The sequence below is a fragment of the Catharus ustulatus genome, chromosome Z (genome assembly GCF_009819885.2).
Source record: "Catharus ustulatus isolate bCatUst1 chromosome Z, bCatUst1.pri.v2, whole genome shotgun sequence".
Lineage (NCBI taxonomy): Eukaryota > Metazoa > Chordata > Aves > Passeriformes > Turdidae > Catharus > Catharus ustulatus.
Window position 1 is genome coordinate 16671754 of NC_046262.2, and position 25224 is coordinate 16696977.

Sequence of the window (25224 nt, forward strand, 5' to 3'; positions counted from 1 at the left end):
AGTAAAATCACACATTCTTCAAAATATTCTCTTATAAATCACTCATATTTTTCTTTCTAGGACATTTTCTGAATATTCTATTTAGAAAATATACATATGCTAATATGTATTTCAGGAAATTACTTCTATGGAAATAGAACCATTAATTCTTAAACAAGCCAAGAGCTGCTTTACAGAAATAATACTGTTTTTCTGGCATCACAATCCTTTTTGCAGAAACTAATTGTGTCACCAAACCATTGCTGGTGCAAATAATACAGTGATGGTCATAATCAAAATTAAAAGTACTATACAGCATGCTTCATAACACTAGAAAATTTTTATGGCTTTCATCCAGACACAGAAGGTGTGGAAATACAGGTGTGGTCTCTCCCAGCATGACAGTGCACAAGGCAGACAAATACAAAACTTGTATTTCCTTATCCAAAGTACCACAGCCAAAGCAAGTATAATCCAAATGGGGTTTTGCCTTCTATTTTGTAACCTCTTGATTTCAGATTCCAGCTGCTGTCAGGATATCCATCCTTCATCTCTATATGGAGAATTACAGATATTGAACTTTTTGGCAGCTCTTGTGTATTTTAAGATTCTGAAGCTCAAAACTTTAGACAAAACTGAATTTTTATTTTACAACAAATATCCAAAATAATGTACATGGCTCCATAGGATAATTTGATTATGAAAAGTGAGTAAATAAGAAGTCTCAAAAGTCTGGAGGCAAACTATGTTTTTATTTTTATTTAGCAAACTCATTACATTTCAGGGCCCCTTCTAATTTCTGAACAGACTGTTTTGCAATGCTAGGTATGTGACAAATGAATCAATCCTCACACAAGGTATAGCATAGCCTGTCTTTTGACCTGGGGATTTCCATGGCAGGGGAATCCCAGAAGTGCACGGCACTGCATATACACTGCCCTTTCCCAGATCTTGTTAGACAGGGAGTTGGCTGGAGTAGGTGGTGGCAGGAGTGCCTGAACACCAGCATACACAGAGCAACACAGGAACTCCTGTGAGCAGCACAAAGAGAGCTGGAAGCAACACTTTCTTCCATCTGGTCAAGACAGGTGCACAATTGCAAATCACACACAGATTGCTGCAGCCAAGAGAAAATGCAAAAGCATTCTTTAAATGCCTTACAAATTTTACAGCACAGAAGTTTGATTCCCAGTTTTGTCTATTTTGAACTGCAGAAGTCCAGGGTCCAATCCTTGTTTCAGTTTGTAGGGTGTGGGAACAAACAGTTGGCCTCGAAAATCTTGTTTATAGAAAGTGAGGTGGGGCTTATTCAAAACTTAGGACAACTATTTAAAATATCCCACACAACACCTACCCAGGTTGGGGTCCTACTGCCACAGAATATAATTAAGTTCGTTCAAACTCCATCTTTAAAATTACTCCTACAAGTAGGAAAAACTTTAATCATAATGGATATCACCTAAGATGGGAACTTCAGTGTGGAAGAGTAAATGTCATTCTTGCCTCCAGCGACCTCAGAAACATTTTGTAGTGGTAATTAAACTGAAGTCTACTTTCATGCTAACATTAAAGGACTTCAGTCTGATCTAGCATTGCACTGTTAATACATTTCTGCTCTATATTTCAGTTTTTAGAAGGCCAAACGAAATTATTTTCTAATGTATTTTAGTGGACAGCACAGTTGCTCCATTAGATATATTTATACCACATATTTTCAATAATTTCCTCTAATATCTCAAAACCATTCAAAATGCTATTTCTTCAGAGCAGCCAGAGTTATTCAGTGTCTACCTGTAGCTAATGTCATTCAATAAATAGGCAAGTTGAAGTAAGAGAGTATTTGCAATGATCAAATTTCTCACAGAGCTGTGGTACTCTTAACATTACTCTTGTGAAAAATTGAGTGTAAAATGAGTTTATGCATCCAAATGAAGTGATCAGTGAGAGAAAATCTCTAAACTGCATAGAGTAAAGGAAAGGAAAATAAAGTCACAAATTAGATAAAAAAATTGGTTTCAATACAATTCTGTACCTTTAAATAAATTAATAATTAACAAAGTAATATTTCTTAAAATTTATTTTCTTAAATTTTCAAATGTATGTACTTATTTACTTTACTTATGATTCCTATTTTCATAAGGAATTAAAATCCTTTATATATAAATATAAATATAAATCTTACAGATACATGGGATATACAGAATATAGAATATATATGAATAGATACAAAAATATGTATAATGGAGCTCTTTAGTATGTATTAATAGAATATATATCTCATAGACATAAATAAATCACTACTTTTCACCAACATACCAAGAAACATTTCCTAATTTTGCATGAAAGGGAAATAGAGTTCAGAAAAATGGTACTTCTGCTGCATTATATATTATTATATAATATAGTGTTTCCAGCAATATTACAGAAGAGTAATTTAAAATCTTTTATTCCACATTAACCAGTTTGGATCAGGTTTTTTTAATGCTAAATACCATGTAGTATTCCAGAAAGCCTCTAAAATCTGGTAATCTGAACTCAAGAGTTCAAAACTATGCAAAATGTCAGGTAAAGACTTCTATAAGTTGGCAACAGAGAAATCCTTTTTGCAGCATGAACTATAAGGACAAGGGAAGTCATACTATGTCAAGACTGGAGGGAATAATTTCCTGAAGACTTAATTTTCCAGGAACCTCCCAAAAAGCTAAGAAGGAAGAATGGCTATCATTATCAGTGAAGGAGTGTCTGATCTGGACAGCTAAAAGGACTAGAAGCTCCAACGACTGCTTTATTTTTATTATTCTAAGACTTCCACTAACAAACACTCCACCATACCTAGGATCTTTCAAAAATCATATGAGAAGGCAGATGGCTATAAAAATTCAAAGACTGAAATCTGTTTTACCTCCAGTTAAAAAAAAAAAAAAAAAAAAAAAAAAAGAAAGAAAGAAAGAAAGAAAAAGAAAGAAAGAAAAAGAAAGAAGACATAGAAATTACCCTACAGATGTTAATAATTGTCTGGGGTGGGAGTCGGGGAATGAGAAGGCTGGCTTCTAAGTAAACAATGCAAAAAAAGACAAAGAGGTCCCTGCTGATGTACAACAATAAAAGCAGTTTTCTCAGCAGTGTCAGTTTAGCAAGCCTGAGGGTCTGTATTTTAAACCCCAGTGGCCTGACGTCACTCACCCTGATGGTGTGTGTGAAGGAAGCTATCTCTCCGCAATGACTGACCTGAAAAGTGTTTTCAAAGCCCAGTGGGCTAATGTCACTCACACCGACGGTGGATGGTGGGATCTCTCAGGGTGGCAGCCTGGGGGAAGCGAGCTGCAACACCAGCAGCCGACCATCACTCACTCTGATGGCAGGGGGTCAGCTGGGATTCTTTGGTGGCCTCCCGGGCAATAGTTAAAAAGAAGATTTTGGTTCACATGTCAATGTCTAACTTGAAAGCAACGAGTATAAAAAGTGATTTCTTTTTCTTTTCTTTTTTTTTTTTTTTTTTTTAAATTGTGTTTCACTAGTGGCAGCAGTGCAGCCAGGAAGGGGAGTTTCTCTGCAAGGACGTCTGATTGCATGTGAAACTTACAATGGGGCTGGCTCTGCCTGGTTTTAATTTTTTTCTCCTGTATGAGCTGAGATATTTTATTCCCCCATACCAAAGGGGGGGAAAAATTAAATCCAGACAGCTCCAACTGCACTTTACATTTCATATGCAATAAAACAGACTTCGAGAATACCATCAGCTTTTTTACCAACCTGCCTGCCATATAGAGAATGTAAATAAATACTAAAATCCCAAAACATCATGTTCTTATGCTAACTCATCCTGTAATGCAGAAATTGACATTTGGGACAAATTCTCCCATTAAATTTATCCAGACACCTAAAGCATTGTAAGGTTTGCAAAGGATTACATAGCAATAGTCTCTGTCCCACTGCCAATACTTTGAAAATCCTACAAGCATAAGTGCAGTTGATATTCCATCAGCAAATTATATGGGACAGAATGAAGCCAAAAGAGTCACTACTTACAGAGAAAGCTCTTTACAATGATAAAAATTTCAAAATAACATTTCCAAATGAAAACTTAGTATTTTAAAAACTAAACCTTAGTCCTATGAAAGTAAATGAATGTTATTTAGTCTGTGTTAAACTATCATGCTTAGTTATCTGAAGGGTCAGAATCTGAGACATATCCTAAAATCATAGCTTCTGTTTATAAAATCAATGCAACCAATAAATTAAATGAAACTGGGAATTCATGCAGCTCTAGACAATATAATCAGCTTTCTTGTATTTTTTATCCCTTTTCCACCAGTTCTTTGCCCCATTAGACTGTCGAGATTGAGACTGATGCTATTGTTTCCTACATAGCTCCTCTCTGCCACCCAGAAGAAAACAAACTAATTCAAAGCAACAATACATTAAGGAACAGCTCAAGAGTTCTGCTGGTCACTGCTAACTGTAGTTTACTTGAGACTATGAAATTATTTCTACCAGAACTGATTTATTTGGGCATGAAGTAAGGCTGTGCAACCTCAGTCTAGCAGGAAAAACGTAAAAGGTTAAATTTTGCTCTTCAATTTTCACAATGTGTGCAGCTCACATATGTGATGAGAAAATACAACTCTAACTCTGCACAGTTAAGCTAATAAGCTTTTTCAGAGAGTGAGACAATAGGAACTGTGAGCATACTGTACAGCACAACAAGTGCTGGCACATGAACTGTTTCAGTCTTGAGGGACAGTGTTTCACAGTATATCAGTGACAGAAGATCAGCTTGCAGCCAGAATTATGAATGGAAAGTTTAAGTCTTTGTGAAAGTATTGACTTCAAATGGTAGTTCTGCAGTCACCTCAAAAACTGATGCACTGAGAGACTGAGGAATGCGGCATTTAATACTCCATTTTCTAAGATGGCTATGTGCAAAAATTCATTACTTTAACCTAAGACATGATGATTAAAAAAGGTGTTGTATTATATGTGTGAATACATTTACACAAATTTAAGCCAATCACATAAAATAGCAAGCATTCAACCTGTGTAGGAGTGTATAACAGGTCTACTTATAAACCTGGGTAAGTAGTGGGAGACAGAAAAATTCATCTCTCCCTTTCTCAGGCACCAGACTGCAAGGGACTGTTGGTGCATATTAATTTCACGGTAAACTGTGTGCTTGGAATTGCCACAAATGCTGTCTCTGGAGAGCTATGGTTATTTGTCTTGAAACAGTCTCTCATCATTTTGTGACTATTATGCAAAAATACTTCATCAACACATGCTATGGTTACATTTAAATTAGTAAATAAACAGTCTAAGGATCCTTTTGTATCCCTGATGCAGCTCAGCTTACATGGCACAGCTCACATCCGTGGAGCTAAACTCTTTCTCCTCTTCTCCCCTACTCAAAAAAAACCCAATCCAAAACCCAGAAAGGCCTCATCCACACGGCTTATTAGGAACAGTCCCAGGCCCATGCTCATTCTCAGACTGCACTCAGACATTGTTTGGGATGGTGCTAATTAGTCAGGGTCAAAATGGTTCCAGGAGCTGTGCAAGCAATTAGCAGCACGTTCACTTGCACACATGCTCAAGCCCATCAGTCGTGATCTAACACAGGACCATCCTGTTCCTGCAGCTGCCAAAGGCAGCTCCTGAATTCGGCACCCTCCTTTGGCAGTTAATAAGGTGGCAACCTCAAATTCCAGCTGCCATGTGCTACCTCTGTCTTTTCCCCACTCAAAAGAGAGGCAGCAGGGAGGGCAGGGGTTTGAAGATCTGGGTCACATGAAACACAGGAGCCTTCACATGCTGCCCAAACCACTGGCTTCCTTTCTGGTAGGGAGAGAAGGACACAAAGCTGGATCTGCCCAAAAGATCTTCAGCTGAGCTACGATAACCCGTCAGCTGATAGACAATTTACCTCAGTTCACGATGCAGCCCTCAAGGGCAACTGGCTTCACCAAACCACTGGTGCCTTTGAACAGCTATAAAATCTTCCTCTGCTACATAAACGACAGAACACTCCTCCTAGCTGAAGCATCACAAAAGAGAAAAGTTTGGATTAGGTGAGGTAAATCTGAGCTGTTGTGAATGCTGGCATCACTCATGCACTGGAAAAAGACTTTGAAAAAGAGAAAAACTAACAAATTTTGTGAGATGCAGATATTCTTGTTATGTCTTTTCTGCAGATGACTGAAGCTTTGATGTGAGAGACATGCTTTATTAGGCTGGTAACTAGTTCAGCTGTGAAAAAGATGTGGGAAGCAGTTTTTCAAGTCTTTCCCTCAAACTCGCTGGACAAAAACGGCTAAGTTTAAAAGTTTGGGCTATTTTCCCACCTGTGTTTAACAAAAGACACCACTACCCCATATAAACCATTCCAATTCATCATTGCTACAAAATGACTCCTGTTATCTGTCTTACTACATCTGACTTTGAACAAATTCACTAACAATTGAAAAATTAATTTTAAGTACTCACATCTGTAAACCCACCAGATTTATAAATTGTTGTTTTTAGTGTGTCTCTCTATTATGCTGCCCAGAGAAATTTTTCACTTTTCTCCATTTTCTGTAGCATGGTTTCTGTTTTGAAAGGGAAAAACAGGATACATTTTCATTTCCCTATAAATCAGAAATATTCAATGGGAAGAAAGAATAGAAAATTACATATTTTACAGTGGAAAGTTTGGATAGGATGACTTGCAACTGCCTAATACAAGGACTATCAAATAATGGCTCTAGGTCTGATTTCATTAGAACTATATAATATATGGATGATGCTTTGAAAATTAATGTTCTGTTGATTTGATACTGCAGAAGACATTCACTGAAAGTTTCTTTAGCTTTTCGTTAGAATTATTTTTCAGTCTTCCTTCATTTAGGGCAAGAAAATGCTGAATGTACTCACTTGTGCAGAATTTTTGTATCTGACCCTGTCAGATTCTGCTGTCAAAATCAAGCAAAAGGCTTGCTTCTCCTGGAACAAAGTGGAAACAGTTAGTCAAAACCAACATCCCATCCTGTGGGAATTTAATAGCTTTTTAAAAAAAAAATCTTCTAAATATTTTCTCTTTTTTAAAAATAAAATTAAAGCTGAAATTTCATTTAAGCTTTTTTTTCTCCCCAAAAATGTCATCAGACTTTTAATATAAAAATAATTAGAATAATTTCAGGAATACCATCTATTTTCAGCATCAGAACCAAAATCTTCATTTTTTCACAGTTTTGCAGATCCTACTGTAACACTGCTTTTGCACCATGTGTTTTTGGAAACAATGTCATTTGAGCTTTTGGCACTGAACAGAATCATACTTGACTTCTGATTTATAGCAATCTGTCTTCTTTAACCATGTACACAGCACCCAAATTATTGTAGGGCGTGAGTACTGTTATTTACGTTCTGTTTATAGTTAATGTATTATAAATACAACTCCACTTCAAGAGACTAGAGGGTCATGTCAGTCTTCCTAGCTTGAATATAGGAGGTAAGGCTGGAACTGGTTTAAAAATAGAACAGAACTCCTGAAAGTGCCACAGTATGTTAGAGACTTCCTTGTCTCAGCAAACTAAGAATGGGAATCCATTTCAGACAGCAAAACTAAAAAGTATGCAAAAAAACAAGTGAAGAAGATGTACCAACACTTTCATATCTTTGTACAGAGTGCATCATTTTGTCTGTCAAACATAAAGGGAAAGAACTGGGCCAAAGATACCTGTCCCCACAGCTTCTGTGCCCAGGAAGGAGACTCCAGGTGCAGGGGGACAGCCAGCCCAGACACCTGCCCCGCCTGAGGCTTGTGCCGTGGCATCGAGTCACGGAGTCAGTAAGTGCTAAGGGTTGAAACAGATCTTAAAGATCACCTAGTTCCAATCTCCCTGCCACGGGACAGGGACACATCCCCGGTTCCATAGTCCAAGCTTCTCAAGGCTTTATCCAATCTGGCTTCGAACACTGCAGGGATTGTGGAATCCACAACCTCCTGGGCAACCTGTTCCAGCGTCTCACCACTGTCACAGACAAGAATTTCTTTCTAATAGCTAACCTAAATTTCCTGTCTTTCAGTTTGTTCCCATAAAGAAAATGGTGTCACAACCAACGCTGGCAGAAAATGCTTATAAGCCAAGCATGTAGCCGGGGAAAAGGAGCACTCTAAACACATGAATGGTTCCTCCACGGAGCTCTGGGCATCCCTTCCCTCCACGCTAGCAGTGCCCTTCGCTCCCGCCTCTGCCGAGCTGTCCCTCCACCTCCCCTGCCCCTATGCGTGGCCCTATTCCGGCCCCTATCCCAGTCCCCTTCCCCGCCCGCCCTTTCCGCCGTCTCCTTCCGCCCTCGCCTTCGCGTTTCCTGTCCGGGCGGAGGAGGTTTGGCCCCGCGGCGCCGCCGTCTCCCAGCTGCGCTGAGCATCATGGCGGCGTCTCTCTCAATGTCAGCGGCGCTGAGGGGTCTCGTCGCCAGGAGCGGTGCGGCTGCGGTCCGCCCGCCGCCGCCCAGGTAACGGCACCGCGGGCTCCCCGCCGGCAGCCCAGGAGGCACCGCTGCACCCTGGCGCCCGCGGGGGACCGAGGAGGCCGTCTAGGGCCTGGGCCTCCGCCGCGGCCGTCCCGGGAGCTGGGCCGGGGGAGCCGCGTAGGGCCCCGATGCGGGTGGGGGGGAGGGGCAGAATGACAGTAGGAGCCGCGTCGAGGCTTCCTCCGTGTTAGTCTCTGCGTGCCCTTGCCCGTCCCCGTCTGTCCGTGTGTGCCCTTGACTGTTTCCTGTCTGTCGGTGCGTGTCCTTGCCCGTCCTTGCCGTCTGCCTCGCGGTGGCCGCCCGCCCGATGTCCTTGCGGTGCCTGGAGGTCGAGTTCTGGTCGTCATGTCCTCGCTGCCGGGGAGCGTTACCTCGCCGGCCGTCTTCCCAGAGATTTGTTCCCCACTGCATTGTTGTGTACCGTGTTGCTTTTCCTCTCCATCCCTTTTTCGAAACGCATTACCTTTTTCAGATAATTAATATCTACTTTTTCGCCGTTTTCCTAAAAATACTATTGGAAGTAGCTTTATAATTCTAGGTGGAACTTAGTTATTTGTTTCTTTAATGCAGAGAACTGTTAGAGGTCCAGTGCATGACCCGACCGCGAGTTGAAGATGGGTGCATTTGTTTACTTTTGTGCTTCTCACAGGCCGAAGGCTTATGTAAGACTATCACCCTCTCCGCCCCAGTCAGGAGAAACAATGTAGCTCAATGCCTTTTTTTGTGATTTGGAGGGTTTATTTTTTGTGCTCCTTAAGTCTTTACGTATTAACAGATACAGGTTAGTTCACGTAATTTCTTTTAAATTTGTGGGAAGGTTTTAAAATGTGTACGTGTATGTAAATATGTATGCTTGCATATAGAAACACACAGAGAAAACTATGTATACACACAGAGAAAGAACTATAGCTCTAGTATTTTTTCACATTTTTATCCTCCGATTGTTCCATTGGCTGCTGCTGCCTCCTCCCTCCTAAAATGGCCCCTGTTCTATGATGTTGAAGGTTAATTGTTCATCTCTTAAAAATGCTTTGAAATCTGTGAGTATAAATTTAGGAGATCCTCTATGCTAATGCAGAAACTTACTGTTCATGTTCAGCTGTTTCTTTCTGCCTTTTTCTACTCCTCTTTGGTGTTGACAGCACTGTTGCCTGTCCTGTGTAGTAAATTGGTTCAGTCAAGGGATAGTCAAGACTAAAAATAACTTTGTTTTAAAGTCTTACCATTCCAAATTTCAAGTAATTATTTCAGAAAAAAATAGTATGATGTAGCAGGACTGGGTATGAGAAGCATGGGAATATGAGGTACGTACACTTCAGTTGGTATTTGTTCTTTGAAACTGTGCGTTGGGTCCCTTGCTTGCCGCAGAGGGTGAGGAAGATTTAGTGTCCCTTGGCGTTTTCAATAAGAGAGATGTTGAGGACATTTGCCTGAGTGGGACTGAAACTTACACTTCACATTCTGTAGGACAGTGACCTGATAACAGGGCAGTAGGTTTCTTGGAGAAGAGGGAGAGCACTATTAATTTCTCTTAAAGTTTTATGCACAGCTTTGTGATCACTGCTTGTTGTTAGAATGAGATTAAAATTTTTCATGGAATAAGGAAAAGGTGCTTCAGAATAAGATAATTTTGGCAGTATGAGGAAATGCTTAAGATTGTAATTTATTGCATGAGTTTTGCAAAGTAATTATTTCGTGATTAGGTTGGCACTGAAATGTAAATCTTTTCCCAATTACTGTTTTATATAAAAATGTCTGTATATGAAAAATATTTGTATGAGATTTTATTCTTAACCAGCCTCTGTAGTCTCCCTACTTAGGAGTGAGAGTCAACATACATAATTACTGAAGGAATTTAGCGGTCTGTGTTTTAAATTCAAGATGTCTTCCTGCAGCTCATAGTGAGGTCATAAAGCTGAAGTAGACAGGAGAAAGTGTATCTATTGCTTTTTACTTTGTATTGCTTCTTGTATGTAGCTGTTTGTTTTCCTTTGTTACATAGCATATAATCTTACCGAGCATGTAATACTTTGTATTTCATCGGAAATTTCAGTATACAGATAGGTGCCTCAAAGTTTGACAGCGTACAAGTCCCATTTCTAGCTTTAGTGTCTCACATGTCCTGACCTCATAGAACTGAACCTTTTACCAAAGACCACTTAAGGTTGTTTTCCAGGTGCAGTGATCAGCAGCTCTCTAAAAGACTACTTCTTTGAGAAGCCAGTAGTTTGCTGCATATCTTGCAATTGGATATGTAAATCCTGCAATACTAGTTTCCTTTCAGAAAAGTATTTTGACAGATACAATTTGGTACAAGTAGTTTCTTTCGTGTTGAAGTATATTTGAAGTATTTGTCTCTCTATTAGTGGAGTAATCTCTGTCATTGTCAAACTGTAGAAAGAATGTGTTACAGCGGTATGCTAGATGTGTGTCTTCAGGTAAATACAGGTGTTACAGTTACTAACAATAAAAGTTATTGATATTCTTAGGAGATGACCGAAGAAGATTCCGGAACTGTCTACTGTGGGGGCATTTGAATGACTCATGTCATTACAGGACTGTGCTTTTGTTTACTTAGATAAAGAATAAAGTTTGGTTGTTTGGAAAAACTTAAGGCAGGTTTCATGTTACTTGCCTAAATTAGGTTATGAGAGAAATATAGCTTATTGTTTAGACACTAGGATTAATTTTTAAGCATTCAAGTTGTAGTTTTATTTGCAGTGCATTTTTATGCAGATTTTTGCATGTGAAACTTCTTATAGTGCTCCAGTTTTCAGAACTTCAGTTAAGTAATAATATGATCACTTTCCCATAGTTACAAGAGGGATTCTGTTCTGATGATTTCTGTTAGTGATATTTGGTTCTTAGAACACTTATATCATCTAGTGCAAATGGTGCTTTTATTGGGACGTATTTAGGCACTTTAACATACACATGCCCAGGCTGTCTGATGATTCTAAGCTGGTTATTTCCACAATATGAACATAAGTGTTCAGTCTGAAATTAAGAGAACATGCACCAACATTCCTTACATCTTTATGAAATCCCAAGTGCTTGTTTTAAGTCACTTAAGCAGTGGTTAATGAGTCCCTCATGATTTTATCTGGTGGTGAGCCTAACAGATATCAGAAGATGCTTGAGCTCATTCAGAAAATAAAAGTGTATCCTTTGCTTAAATCATATTTTGAACCTTTCATGCTGAAAGATCTGTGAAGTTTTCAGGAGGCTTGAAATTATGTTGAATATGCTCTCCCTAGCTTGACCTGAAAAATTGTGGTGTTTCCTTCCATTACAAATATGGACAGTTGAAGCAGGGAAAAGAATACTTTGAACAAATTCCTGTTGAACTGGGAGTCGGATATTTGTTTCAAAACCATTTTAGAGTGTTTCTGAGAAGCCCTTTCTGTCACAATATATTGGAGTCAGAATTAATTTCTGTTGCTGTAGCAGAATGTTTTGTGTGTAGGTGTAAGTATTGCCACATGCTTTGAACATTTCACGATAATGAATTTTTCATGCCGCTTTTCCATGGTTTTTCAAAATGTGTTACCTTTCTCTTGTAATGCTGTTGTAAAAACTCTGTGTGACAGCAAATGTTTTCCGGGTTCATCATCATTGTTGCAGGTTCAGGAGGATGCTCATGCACAAAAAAACTCAGGACACAGTAAGAATTGCCAAGCAAGTCAATTTTATTAGTCACTTTTGCATAAATACATACCCAACCCCTGGATGCTGGAGAAGCCGCTGAGCAGGAGAAGGAGATGGAGCATGGTGCTCAGGCAGGAGGGGCGGCAGGTAGGCTGTGCACCTTCAGGGCATCCCCTGGATGAAAACAGCATGCATCATGTCCTCATCTCCCCTCCACCCCTGAACCACACCTTATATCACCTCCTCAGGAGTGGCCAGTTTCAGCATCATCTCATGCAGGGCCAACACATGAGATGAGGTCATAACTACCCATGATCACACTTCTGTGCCAGCAAGGGATTTATTGTGTGTTACTCCCCTTTCACAGGATGAATCCTACCAGGTGACTGATACATGGTTTCATTACTGAAGGTTAGTCTTACTAACAGTAAGGTCTTTTAAGGTATTCTGTCCAGGTGTAGAACCATGGATGAAGTATGGCAGGCCTTAGATCTGTCTTCTGTCCCTGACACAATCATAAATGGGTATCTGAGGTTATGAAAGTAAAGAATTATGGACCCTTGTGTAGTACAAAGCCTGTTATTCAATTCATGCTCAAGAAATTGAGGAAATCGGATGCCATTTGCTTCTCAGTTTTCAGTTACTGTCTTTTATAAGCAGGCTTCCATCTGAGGAAGATGAAGGAGAAGCCATTTTTGTGGCAAAATAAAGGACTTCTAAACCAGAAAAAACTCCTGTCTTAATTTTTTATCCTGTGCTTCCATGAAAAGTAGAGAAAATGCTTACTAACTTAAAAAACCAATTTTGCAAGATAACTAGCTTACTCTTTTGTATTATTGTTTGGTTGGGTTTGTTTTTTCTTCTTTTATGAAATAATATTGATGTTTGTTTCACACTGATACCAAAGCATGTATTAATATACAGTTTAGTAGACTTAGCGGAGCTAGGTTTGGGTAGAGCAGAGAGCTGTTTAAAGATGCACAAAACCCTGACTGAATCTGGCTAATAGGAACACTATTTGGCCAGTGTTAGTGCTAGCCAGTGAGATTTCTGTCAAATCTGAAATAGGTAGCATGTTGCAGAAGTTGTATGATTTATTATTTCATCCACCTGTAATACATGTCTACTGCTTACTTTACTCCACACAAAATATAAAAGTATGTCTGGTGTTGTCAATCTCAGACAAATCAGAAGCATTGATTTTCATTAATAAAAAGCATAGTTCTGTAGCATTCATTTTTTTGAAATTATTTCTGTTATAATCTGCATAGAGAACCTGGAATAAAAAGTAAAGATAGGATGATCAGGAGAAAAAGCAGTCTTTTTTTCAGTCTTGCTCTAGCTATATAAGAGATTTTTATAGATAGTTTCATTTTGGTTATTCACCAGGAAAAATATGTACTTGGCTTTTAAAATATGTATCTGGCTGGGATTTTACAATTTTATCTTAAGTATGTATTTTGGTTTTAATGTGTATCAGAACAAGTGAGTCACAGCATCTTACAACATGATGGCACTAGGGTAATCTGAAATCTGGAATATAATTCCAGCAATTTTTTGCTCGTGAGATTGTGGTGACATGGAGTGTTGGAGAAGACTCAAGGTGGAAGACAAATGGACCAGGACAAGGGGAGGAAAAGATAAAATCCACTACAGTTCATACACTAATTGAGCGTGAGTTTAAAACCAAACTCCAGGCAGCAGTGAGAGTTTGATCTTGCAGACACCCTGAAGAACTAGTTTGGGAGTAGGTATTTTCGTATGTATAATTCGTTTAAAACCAATTCCTTTTGACTCTGTCCACACTGTTCAAATAGTGACTGTGGTTAAGAGAGCATCTAGAAGCCAAATCTTGTGTGCTCACTGTGACTGAATGCAGTATCGGTGGTTATTTGTTATAGTCGCAGGTTCTTTGTCAACAGCCTGTGTCTGGCTCTTGTTGCCCTATTTCTGCAACAATTTTGCATGCTTTGAGGAAAACAGGGGGAAATTTCTGATAAATAGGATTATCTCAGTCCGTTTGCATTACTTTATGTAGCGTCTCAAAGCTGCTAATACATCATTACTTGTGTAGTTGCAACAGGATAACTTACTCATGTCTGTTGTGTTCATGGGTATGCACCATTATTAAAATATCAAAGTGACTATGGTGAACCAGAATGGTGTCTTAGGTTTCCTGCTTTTGCCTTCTCTGTTTGACATTATTGGAAGTAGAGTGTAGGAGTGCTCCTTTGGAGTGGAAAGAGTAAGCTTTGGAAAGCCCCGGTGGAGTAACGAAGATGGAACTTGGTAGCAGTAGGATGTTGCCATGAACAATTCCATCAACAATGAAAAAGTGAAAAATACCATGTATCATGTAGTTTAGTGGTGAGCGCAGATCAAGTACATTTGAGTTCTTAAAGTATATGGGATTCCTGTAATGTTTTATGTACTGAAAATTGATGTACAGTAATTTCACAGTTATAAGTCGCACCATTTTGACTAAAATTTTGGTCCAAACCCAAAGTGCGGCTTATAATCAGGTGTGGCTTATATACGGACAAAGAACAAAAAGTTGCTGTTTTAGTTTGGAGGACAGGTGTCTGCTGAGAAAGGCAGGAACTACTCTTTGAAATGGAGAATATAAACCCCCTCCCTCCAAATTTTTATAATTTTGAAATCAAGGGGCTTTCAGGCAAAAATATGGGAATTAGGAATAGCAGTTCTTTTCTAGGGAAATTAAAATAGAAGTACAGTACTACAAAGAAACAAACTCCAAACCCTGACAAAGTCAGAGTACAGCCTGACACCCCATCAGGCAGGGTGTTGGTAGCAGTCCCGTTAAATGGTGGCTGCATCCTCCTGCAGTGACAGATGTGATTCAGTTGGAGCAGTGCTCCTGTAGAAGGTGCAGTTTCCCTCCGGAGGTCCAGTGGTGATGTGGAGAAATCCAGTTTTCCTCTGGAGTCCAGTGGAGAAAGGGGCTCTGCTAGTGTCCCAAAACCTCTGTTTTTATCTTAGTAAGAAATGTTGGGCTCTTCCCCCTGACTGGAGCAACTTCCAATGGGATGCAGTAATTTTATCAGTCCCACAGTGGGACTCAATGGGCCATTAGCAGAAAATGACTCGCTGGAGGAAGGATGGGTTGTGAAAAGATAAAGAACAATGCCCTGCCTGGTTCCAATGGATGGCCCATTAGCAGAGTATCTGCCGTGGAGATAAGGATCACTGCCCCCACCCTCAACAGATGGTGATAGAATAGATACCTTTTATCACACCTTGTATTGTAACGTGCGGCTTATAATCAGGTGGGGCTTATATATGGACAAAGAACAAAAAGTTGCTGGCACCCGGAAGTGCGGCTTATACTCAGTGCGGCTTAAAATCGTGAAATTACTGTACTTTAAAAATGAAAATTATTTTAAATTTTAATGAAAATTTATGTACTTTTAGTATTCATCTGGAGGAGGGAGAGGATAGAAAGTTGTGCAAGTACGAGGGGCAGATAGGAAAAAAACTTTGGGAGAGCCAGAGTTTGAGAATGGGGCAAGGAGGAGATGTGTACTTCCGGAAATAGCTGTTTTTGTAAAGTACAGTAATTTCACACATATAAGGCGCACCCTTTTGACTAAAATTTTGGTCCGAACCCAGAAGTACCCCTTATACCCCGGAGTTCATTATATATGGACAAAGTTGGGAAATTTACCCATCCAAAAGTGCAAGCCCACAGCAGCCCTGAACCGAGCCCGCCCAGCCCTGCATGGGGCTGGTGCCGCTCCCCCACCGTGGCCTCGTGCGGGCTGGAGCTGCTCCCCACTGCAACCCCAAGCTGAGCCGAGCCTGCCTGACCCAAAGACGAGCCAGTAAACTCCACGATCCTGCGATTCCATTACTATTTCGTTACTTTGTTGCACACAGCTCTGTTGTAACCCACTACCCAAAATGTACTAAGAATGGTATGTCCCTTGACTCTTGACCCGTGTAATACCTGTGGACTGACCCTATCCCTCTGTTTTATCCTATTGGCAGGATGCCAATTCCCCCTCCCCTTCCTGACCCTAGAAAAGACCTCAGTCCTTGGTAAACTTCCTCTTTTGCCCCCTGGACGCCACGAAGAAATAAGCCACAGAAACCCCTGGGAGGAAAGAGCCTCTTTGTATCTTTTACCCTTGTTCATGCTGCGAGTCCCAGGCTTGCCCTGCTACAGAGTTACCAGGGTACAGGGTGAGCCTCTGACCGTAGTAGCACAGCTCCTCACTGCAAAAAAAAAAGTGTGTCTTGTGCGCCGGTGCACCTTATATATGGACAAAGTTCAGAAATTTGCCGACAGCCGGAAGTGCACCTTATACTTGTGAAATTACTGTACTTACGGAGAAGTAAGTAGAGCAGGCATCATAACAGCAAAATGTTCCTGATAAGCCTTCTCAGATTGCTCTTTCTTGTTGGTCGTATAACTTGGGGTGACTTAATTACATTCAGTTCCTTCCGTTTTGGAATTGGAAACCCAGAGGGGAAGAATGACACTCTTTTCAGACTGTAAAGGTAAAACACAGACAAGAAGACAGGTGTTTAAGGTATATTTTTGCTGAAAGAGAAGTAGTGAATAAGCAATGTGCTTGCTTCTGCAATAAAACAGCTGATGCTCTTCTAATGAGTTCTGTGGCAGCTAACTGTTGTAAACTCAGAACTGTAGGTTGCTTGTGTAAAGTTTGGCATACTTTTTAAAAAAGCATTGTTACATGTGATAATAACTTTTTTCAAAACTTACTGATTTGAGAACCTAATAATCAATCTTTTCTCTGCTTAGAAGATTTGAAGAGCAGTGGAGATATAAATAAAACCCAAAAATGCACCAAAACAAAAAAAAAACCAGACAAATCCTCAAAAAAGCTTTGGAGGGTAGAGGTGAAGTTTATTGGCAATAGTATCCTAAAACAGAAGGACATAATACTTCAGGGACTGAACAATTTAAAATAGAATTTAACACTGCATTTGAAAAATGACCCTTAGTTTTCAAGACAATCCCTCAAACGTTCTTACAGAAAAGACTTTCGTGTTGGTATGTCCTAATACCGAATATTTGATATCTCAAAGTTTGAGACATATGTTTGTGGAACTTGTTGCACTAAGTTGAACCACATTTTTTATCAAAATAATTAGTCAATAGTAAGATTATGAAATACCACATGGATACATGGGGAAGGGGAGTAATTAAGCTGTCAATGGACAGTGTTTTGAATCTATGTTAGCAAAATAATAAAATTTTCTTTATTGATGTAGGTTTAATATATCATGTTCAACAGATTTAACTCACAGTGAAAAAGCACTGCTATTTGGATTTTAAAAATTACGTTGATTTTACCTTAGTGTAGGTCTGAGTATTTTGACTCAATTGACCTTGTCTTAGATGAAATTGACTGTTTTAAGGAACTGAAATGCTTAGAGGCTTTTGTAGTTAGCAGGAAGCATGAACCTGCTCACAAATAGTTAAAAACACTTTAAGTTTAAAAACTCCTATTTTATACTAATAATTTCAGTAAATTTGTATGATCCTTAATAGCTAAATTAGTATATGTTTTTACCCATATGCAGGTTTTCATTGTTGTGATAATACAGTGAATTTTGCAAAGTTTTTAAAATTCTTTTGTAAACATCTGATTCTGAGTGTGTTAAAAATATACTTGTCAACTGTCTTAAGATCTTATCCTTTTTAATTTCTAATAAAAGAAATCTCTAAAGTAGAAGCAGGCAAGCTGAACAGTTTACATGACCTTATTTATGATGTGTGTTTTCATATTTCCTAAGAAATTAATGGCATTATTTCTGTCTGAGTTTCAAAGGGCAGTTGTTCTCTCCTGGCAGTGTAATATTCTGTTTAGGTACTATTTACTTAGCTCTTTCTAGCTGCAGTAGTTTCTGTTTGAATCTTTCTTTGACCCGTGACTGATGTTGAAGAAGTAAAGTAACTTTTGACTCAGCAAGAGAGACTGTAGGCAGTTCCAGAATGTGTGTGGGCAAACAGTTCTTGCAGCTGCTTATTCTGGGGTCTTAACATGAAAGAGTTCATAAACAAGTCCTGTTCATGTTTTTAAAGTCAGACCTTGTGCATTTGATATACAGTAATTTCACGACTATAAGGCGCACCCTTTTGACTAAAATCTCCCCCCAAAACCGGAAGTGCGCCTTATAGTCCGGTGTGCCTTATCTGATCTAAAAAGTTGCGACATTTGCCACCCCGGAAGTGAGAGCCCGTCGGCATCGGGGCCTCCCCCGCGCAGGGCCGTCCCGCCGGCATCGGGGCCACCCCCGCGCGGGGCGGACCCGCCGGCTTCGGGGCCGCCCCCGCGCGGGGCGAACCCGCCGGTATCGGGGCCTCCCCGCCGGCATCGGGGCCGCCCCCGCGCAGGGCCGTCCCGCCGGCATCGGGGCCGCCCGCGCGGGACGGACCTGCCGGCTTCGGGGCCGCCCCCGCGCGGGGCGGACCCGCCGGTATCGGGGCCTCCCCGCCGGCATCGGGGCCGCCCCCGCGTGGGGCGGACCCGCCGGTATCGGGGCCTCCCCGCCGGCATCGGGGCCGCCCCCAGGGCTACCCCCGCGCAGGGTGGACCCGCCGGCTTCGGGGCCTCCCCGCCGGCATCGGGGCCGCCCCCGGGGCCACCCCCGCGCGGGGCGGACCCGCCGGCTTCGGGGCCTCCCCGCCGGCATCGGGGCCGCCCCCGCGCAGGGCGGACCCGCCGGCTTCGGGGCCACCCCCACGCGGGGCCGGCCCGCCGACATTGGGACGGCTCCCTTGCGGGGGGTGTTAAAGCCGCAGGAATCGGATCGGCTGCTGCGCGGGGGGGGCGAAAGCCGCAGGGATCGGATCGGCTGCTGCGCGGGGGGGGCGAAAGCCCCCGGAATCACGGCGGCCGCCGCGCGGGGGGGGCGAAAGCCCTCGGAATCACGGCAGTCGCCGCGCGGGCGGGGCGAAAGCCCCCGGAAGCACGACGGCCGCCGCGCGGGCGGGGCGAAAGCCCCCGGAATCACGGCGGTCGCCGCGCGGGCGGGGCGAAAACCCCCAGAAGCACGGTGGCCGCTGCGCGGGGGGGGCGAAAGCCCCCGGAAACACGGCGGCCGGCGCGCGGGGGGGGAAAGCCCCCGGAATCACGGTGGCCGCCGCGCGGGGTGGGCGAAAGCCCCCGGAAGCACGGCGGCCGCCGCGCGGGGGGGGCGAAAGCCCCCGGAATCACGGCGGGCGCCGCGCGGGGGGGGCGAAAACCCCCAGAAGCACGGCGGCCGCCGCGCTGGGGGGGGCGAAAGCCCCCGGAATCACCGCGGCCACCGCGCGGGGGGGGCGAAAACCGCCGGAAGCACGGCGGCCGCCATACGGAGAGGGGGAAAACCGCCAGAATCGGAGCGGCTGCCACGCGGGGAGGGGGCAAGCAGCTGGAATCGGGGCAGCGGCGGCACGGGGCAAGCCTGCCGGCATTGGGTCACCCGGAGCGCCAGGGAACTCCCGGAACAGCGGGGCCCTGGGGATGCTGCACGGAGCGGCGGTGGGCATAGCCCGGCCCTGCCAGGTACAGGCAGGCCCGGGAGCCAATGGCTGCCGGATTGAGGCGGGGCCTCGGCCAGCAAGCGTGCGGGTGGAGCTGGGGGCGGAGCCTCGCTGCAAAAAAAAACCCGGTGCGCCTTATAGACCGGTGCGCCTTATCTGATCTACAAAGTTGCAAAATGTGCCGGCTCCCGGGGGGTGCACCTTTTAGTCCGGTGCGCCTTATGGTCGTGAAATTACTGTAAGTATTTTTAGGCCTTTTATGAATGTATATTTTATAAGTGAATACCTCTGACATTGTCACTTGTGATCAGTCCATCGAAGTAATCTTCTCCTAAATGTTAATGAAAGAATCCACTCAGGGTTAGTGATGCCATTTATGTTGGAGTTCAGCTTTGTTGCAGATGATGGCTGTTGTTTTTTTTCATCTTTTTTTTTTTTTTTTTATAGATTTCAGTAGTTTTAAGGTAATATTTTTATGGATATTGCATGTTCAGAAGTATCATCATGTTCAGAGGTGTCAGCATCTTTCTACTATATTCTAAATTAAGGAAAAAGGCAAAAAGCTCTTAATGAGGTAGCTTTGACTGTTCTGTCATGTATTCAAGGAGTATTTGTAACTGCTGCATAAGTTATTGGAAGGAATATTATGTGATAGTGATGTTTTGTCATATGTCAGTGTTTGTGCTTACCAGAGAAAGAGACAAATAATCTACATGTTGTCTGAACTGGAATTCCAGAATAAGGTTTGCATTTCAAACACCAGGATTGCCTTAAGGCTTTAGAAAAGCATGAGTAATACCAATACCTGCAGTTTCCTTTCAGAGAGAGAGCTAACAGCTGATCACATAATAAGAATATGAAAAGGAAGAAAGAATTGTATTAGTGGGGGAATTTGTCCTTCATCAGTTTAAAGAATTGTTGTTCCAAGATTGCAGGTGCTGATGCAGGATGCAAAAGGAAGGAAGGGGTTTATTTTCCTAGCCACCACCATGTAATGGTTGCTTGCACTTGTGTGTAGAATTGGAGTTAAAGTTTTGGTGTGGTAATTTTTTTAAAACTCCTGTGGAAGACACATAGGTTGCTTATATTGCAGCCAACCATTTGTTTTCATCTCGAAACAGGTGTATATTGTAGAAGGTATTTAATCGTGCTGTACCCACAACTAAAAACTTGTGTGGTTGGTATCTTTTGAAAACAAGGTAAGATTTTAAATCAGTTATTCTAGAGAGACTACATAAAAATTAAGTCCTTTGCTTTGAGAGTTTGTCTTCAGACTGTGAGTGTTAGAGCACTTGAAGACTCAGACTGTATTCTTGCACATAAGCTTCTCTGCATGTAACTCAGTACTGAAAAATTAATTGAAGTATCATGGAGGTTGTTCTCCTCAGAGGTGTATAAGAACCATGTGGGCAGATAGATCAAGTGGTGTGATTAAGGTGTGTGACATGGAGAGTAGCTAAGGTACACGGTAACTGGGGAATGGCAACAGTTCAGAGGGGAACTGAGAACAAAAACTTAGTGTCAGAAAGGAAATTGAAGAGAAAGGTAGCTGAGACAAGGCGAAGTTCACAAAGCAAGTGTGAAATTAAGTAATACAAAATAATATTACCTAGATTATCCCATTCTCATCTAGAATAACTGCTAAGAGCATACAGTTTTGAAAAGAAACCAGCATGTCATATTCCATTTGTAAAGCATTTGGCTTTCTCTAAGTGGCTTATACTACAAACATTAATATATAGTTCTCAAATACAGTTTATCATAGCTACCCAACAGCTAAGGCTTACTAACCAATTAGCTTGTTTGACATTTATGAACTGTTATAAGCCTAGATGTAGTTTTCCAGTAACTTCAAAGGATTCTTTTTTGTGTTGGAGTTTACAGTTCAAGTGTTTGAGAGCAGTAAATAAGAAAGAAGTTTATATATGCATATATGTGCTGTGTTTTACAGGCCTTAGATTATTAGAATAAGAATAATTAAGCTGGAAAATGCATTCAGATTGAAGGACTAAATCAATAGGTGTGGATAGGGATGACGTACAGGACCATGCTATGCCATAAACCAGTTTACAAACACAGAGGAATCTTTACTCTTTTTTTCTTTACTCTTTTTTTTAATGTTACATGATTCAGAGGCTCTTTTTCAAAATGCACAAAATAAGACAGAGGTGGATTGTGGAACATTAGTTTCATTCCTCACAGTTTTGAAATAAAACCCTTTGACTTTTGTTGTTCCTTCTATAAAGAGAGCACAGTTTTTAGTTTTGTCAAATTGTATGAATGCCTAAATGTGTATGTGTGGGGAGTTTGACATTTAGAAAGTACAAACAAAGCAAATGTGTCACCTGGGTATTTTATTTTAACACCGTACACAACTTTCCTCTCTTCTTTTTTAACTTCGTTAGGCTTTCTAACGAGAGAATGTAACTTCAGTTGATAGTGTTATGTTATGGGCTGTGGAACATTTCTAGTATTTGTCTTCCAACTGATTTGCCTATAAGAGATTTCTGCTTCTCAGCAACCTACTGCTTTCAGATTGTGAAATGAGGTTAATTCCAAAGATTAGGTGTTCCAGTTTGGAGAGTAGTGTATGATGAAATGGTTTATTAGCAACTATACAGGTGGCAGTTATTCAGAGCTCCTGTGACCTGATAGCAGTTGGACATCTTACAAATTATGTGTTACATTACTGTAAATGTCTCCTTTCATGATGAGTTCTTTGATTTCTACAACAAAAATGTTTATAATTTTGAGTAATTTTATTCTTAAATAAAATAAAGAATATCTAATCTGTTTTCTGTAATCTGTCAGAGACTACTGGTATGCTCTGAGTCATGCACATGTGAGGGTCAAGGAGTGCTGACATGACTTTTTTTAGAAGTTTGGTTGCAAATAATGCCTCGATTTGCATCCAAGCACTTAAAGAAATGTTTTGATACCAGCCTGGAACTTGTAGAGAACTGTTTGAGGATGTGCAGCTGTTGCTTGCCAGTGTGCTAATTTGAACCTCCAGGCTAACTCCGTGGATTTTTGGCCAAACTTTTCCTTTACTCAAGCTGTTTGCATTGTGCATATGCTTACACTCAAAAGCTTAAAAGACACCTGTGCAGTTCTGCAGGAGTAGGTTGAGTGGGCCTGGGCATACTGTCTGCCTGATGTGGAGCCTTCTAAAGGCTGGTCTTCACTGTGCACCCAGTCATGCCACCTCAGTTAGCTGCCTGCTCAAATGGGCCCTGTTTGAATCAGGGAAAGTGCAGGCTTGGTACTAGGTCAGAGCTAACCTTCTTTGTTATGTCTTGACTGCAAGAAAGCTGATTAAATGAAGAAAACTGGTGGTGGACAACTCATGTCCTGAGGAATTCACTGGCATGCAGGGGTGGATATAGTGCTCTGGTCCTGTGGTAGTTCAGGAAGGACCATGTCTATCTTTACATTGTACAGTGGTTCAGCTGATACTTGTTTGAATATAGTAGGTCAACAGCATTTTCTCACATGTGGCGTAATTTAAGTAGAATCTAAAATAACTAAAATTAGGCTATTTTCTACTTAATGAAGTATTCACTACTTGAAAATTCGACTAATATAAAACAATCATAGAATATTCTAAGTCGAAAGGGATCCTCATATATCAGTGTGTCAGCTCCTGGCCCTGCACAGGAGAGGTCGCACCAGGTGCCTGAGTGCATTGTCCAAACATCTCTTGAGCTTTGTCCGGCTTGGTTCTGTGACCACTTCATGGAGAGCCTGTTCCAGTGCCCATCCACCCTCTGTGTGAAGAACCTTTTCCTAATACCCTGATTCCTAATAACCTCCCTGACACGACATCATGATGTTCCCTCAAGTACTGTCGCCACAGAGAAGAGATCAGTGCCTGCCCACCAGTCCCCTCACAAGGAAGTGTGCAATGTGGTCTTTCCAGTCTCCCCCAGGCTCAACAGACCAAACTGCTTTTCATGTGGCTTCCCCTCAAGACCCTTCAGCACCTCCTTGGCCCTCCCGTGGGCATTCTCTAATAGCTTTATGACCTTCTTATACAGGGGTACCCAAAACTGCCCCCAGCACTCAAGATGAGGCTCCCCCAGCTCAGAGCAGAGCAGGACAATCCCCTCCCTTGCCTGCCTGGTGATGCTGTCTCTGATGCCCCCAGGACATGCTTGGCCCTCCTGGCTGCCATGGACCAGAACCCCAGGGCCCTTTCCATGGCACTGCTCTCCAGCCTCTCATTGCCCAGTCTGTCTGTGCATCCAGGGCTGCCCCATCCCAGGTGCAGAATCCTGGACTTCTCCATGTTAAATTTCATCTAGTTTGTGATTGTCAGTCCTTCCGTTTCTCAAGATCTCTGTACAGCTTCTCTGCCTTCAAGAGCTCCTCCCAGTTTAGTATGATTGTCAGACTTACTTAGTATTCCTTCCAGTCCTGCATCCAGGTTGTTAATGAAGATCTTCAAAGTCTCAGGGCCTAAGATGAAGTTCTGTGGAACCCTTCTAGTGACACCTCACCAGACTGATGTTACTCTATTCACTGTAACCCTTTGTGCCCAGCCCATGAGACAGTTCTTACCTGTCCCATAATGTGTTTGTCCAGCTGTGAGCTGGATATTTTGTCCAGAAGGATCCTGTGAGAGGCAGTATTGAAAGCTTTGCTGAAATCCAGAAAGATCACTACAGCTGTCTTTCCTTGAGCAACTAGCTGTGTTACTTTGTCATAAAAGGAAATTGACAAGCAGGACTCTTCCCTCACGAAGCTGTACTGGCTGTGACTGATAGCTGCATTTTCCTTCAGGTGTTTTTCAGTAATTCTCAGAATGGTCTTCTCCAAAACTTCACCAGGCACTGAACTGAGACTGACAGGCCTGTAGTTTAATATTTGTAAAGGCAGGTTAACTTAGCATTTAGCTTCAAAGATGCATACTTTATAAGTTCTAAACCACAAGTCAAATGCTTATTTCCATGTTCATTTAGTGTATTTATATAACCATTGCTTCTTTTCAGAAGTTTTGCTGACAGAAAAGCATAGTCAGTCCTTGCCCTGTTTTCCAAACATATAACTGGAAAAAAAAAAATTGCATATTAATTTACTAGCAAGTAAAAGCAGTGTCTATATATTTATATTTCAATTTTGATCATTTTAGCAACTTACTACAGAAGTTTCACTAGTTTAGAGAAATAAATTAATACTGTTTTCATCAATTAGAAATACAATTTACTCTGCTCAACATCATGTTGTAGGCAAAGGAAATAGTATGATCAGCCAACTTCACCAGAGTATGAAAATACTATATATTAATGACAAACTTTGTTTTCCTCCAAACATGAAAGTTACTCTTGCAGTTCATACTACAAAATAGAATTATGTGTCACCATAGGCAGTATTTGGCACTATATTCATATTTTGCTTCTGTTGGAAAGTAGTAAGACTAGTAAGTGAAACTGGGTGAAAATAAAATACCATTGGCTTTAAGTCATTATCACTTCAACTACAGTACTGAGTTTAATAGCAAGAAACATTATCCCACTGTGTTTAAATTCATCTCTCACAAGCTTAACTTTGCAAGGTGTCTTTATAAA

At 41.6% G+C, this 25224-nt stretch overlaps 1 protein-coding gene and 1 long non-coding RNA gene across 2 annotated transcripts in view; one reads left to right on the plus strand and one right to left on the minus strand.

The window, feature by feature from the left end:
• Positions 1 to 5330: 5330 nt before the first annotated feature.
• LOC117010893 lies at positions 5331 to 8215 on the minus strand. The gene is made up of 3 exons (XR_004420785.1): positions 7694 to 8215; positions 6889 to 6957; positions 5331 to 6563 (listed from the first exon to the last, which is right to left on the minus strand). It is a non-coding gene; the product is annotated as an uncharacterized LOC117010893 (long non-coding RNA).
• Positions 8216 to 8315: 100 nt separating this feature from the next.
• The window catches only part of NDUFS4 (NADH:ubiquinone oxidoreductase subunit S4), a 52042-nt gene continuing 35133 nt past the window's right edge, over positions 8316 to 25224 (plus strand). Inside the window, exon 1 of the mRNA XM_033085707.1 lies at positions 8316 to 8475. Within this exon, the coding sequence (XP_032941598.1) occupies positions 8390 to 8475 (86 nt within the window). The 5' untranslated portion in view covers positions 8316 to 8389. The remainder of the gene's footprint in view (positions 8476 to 25224) is intronic.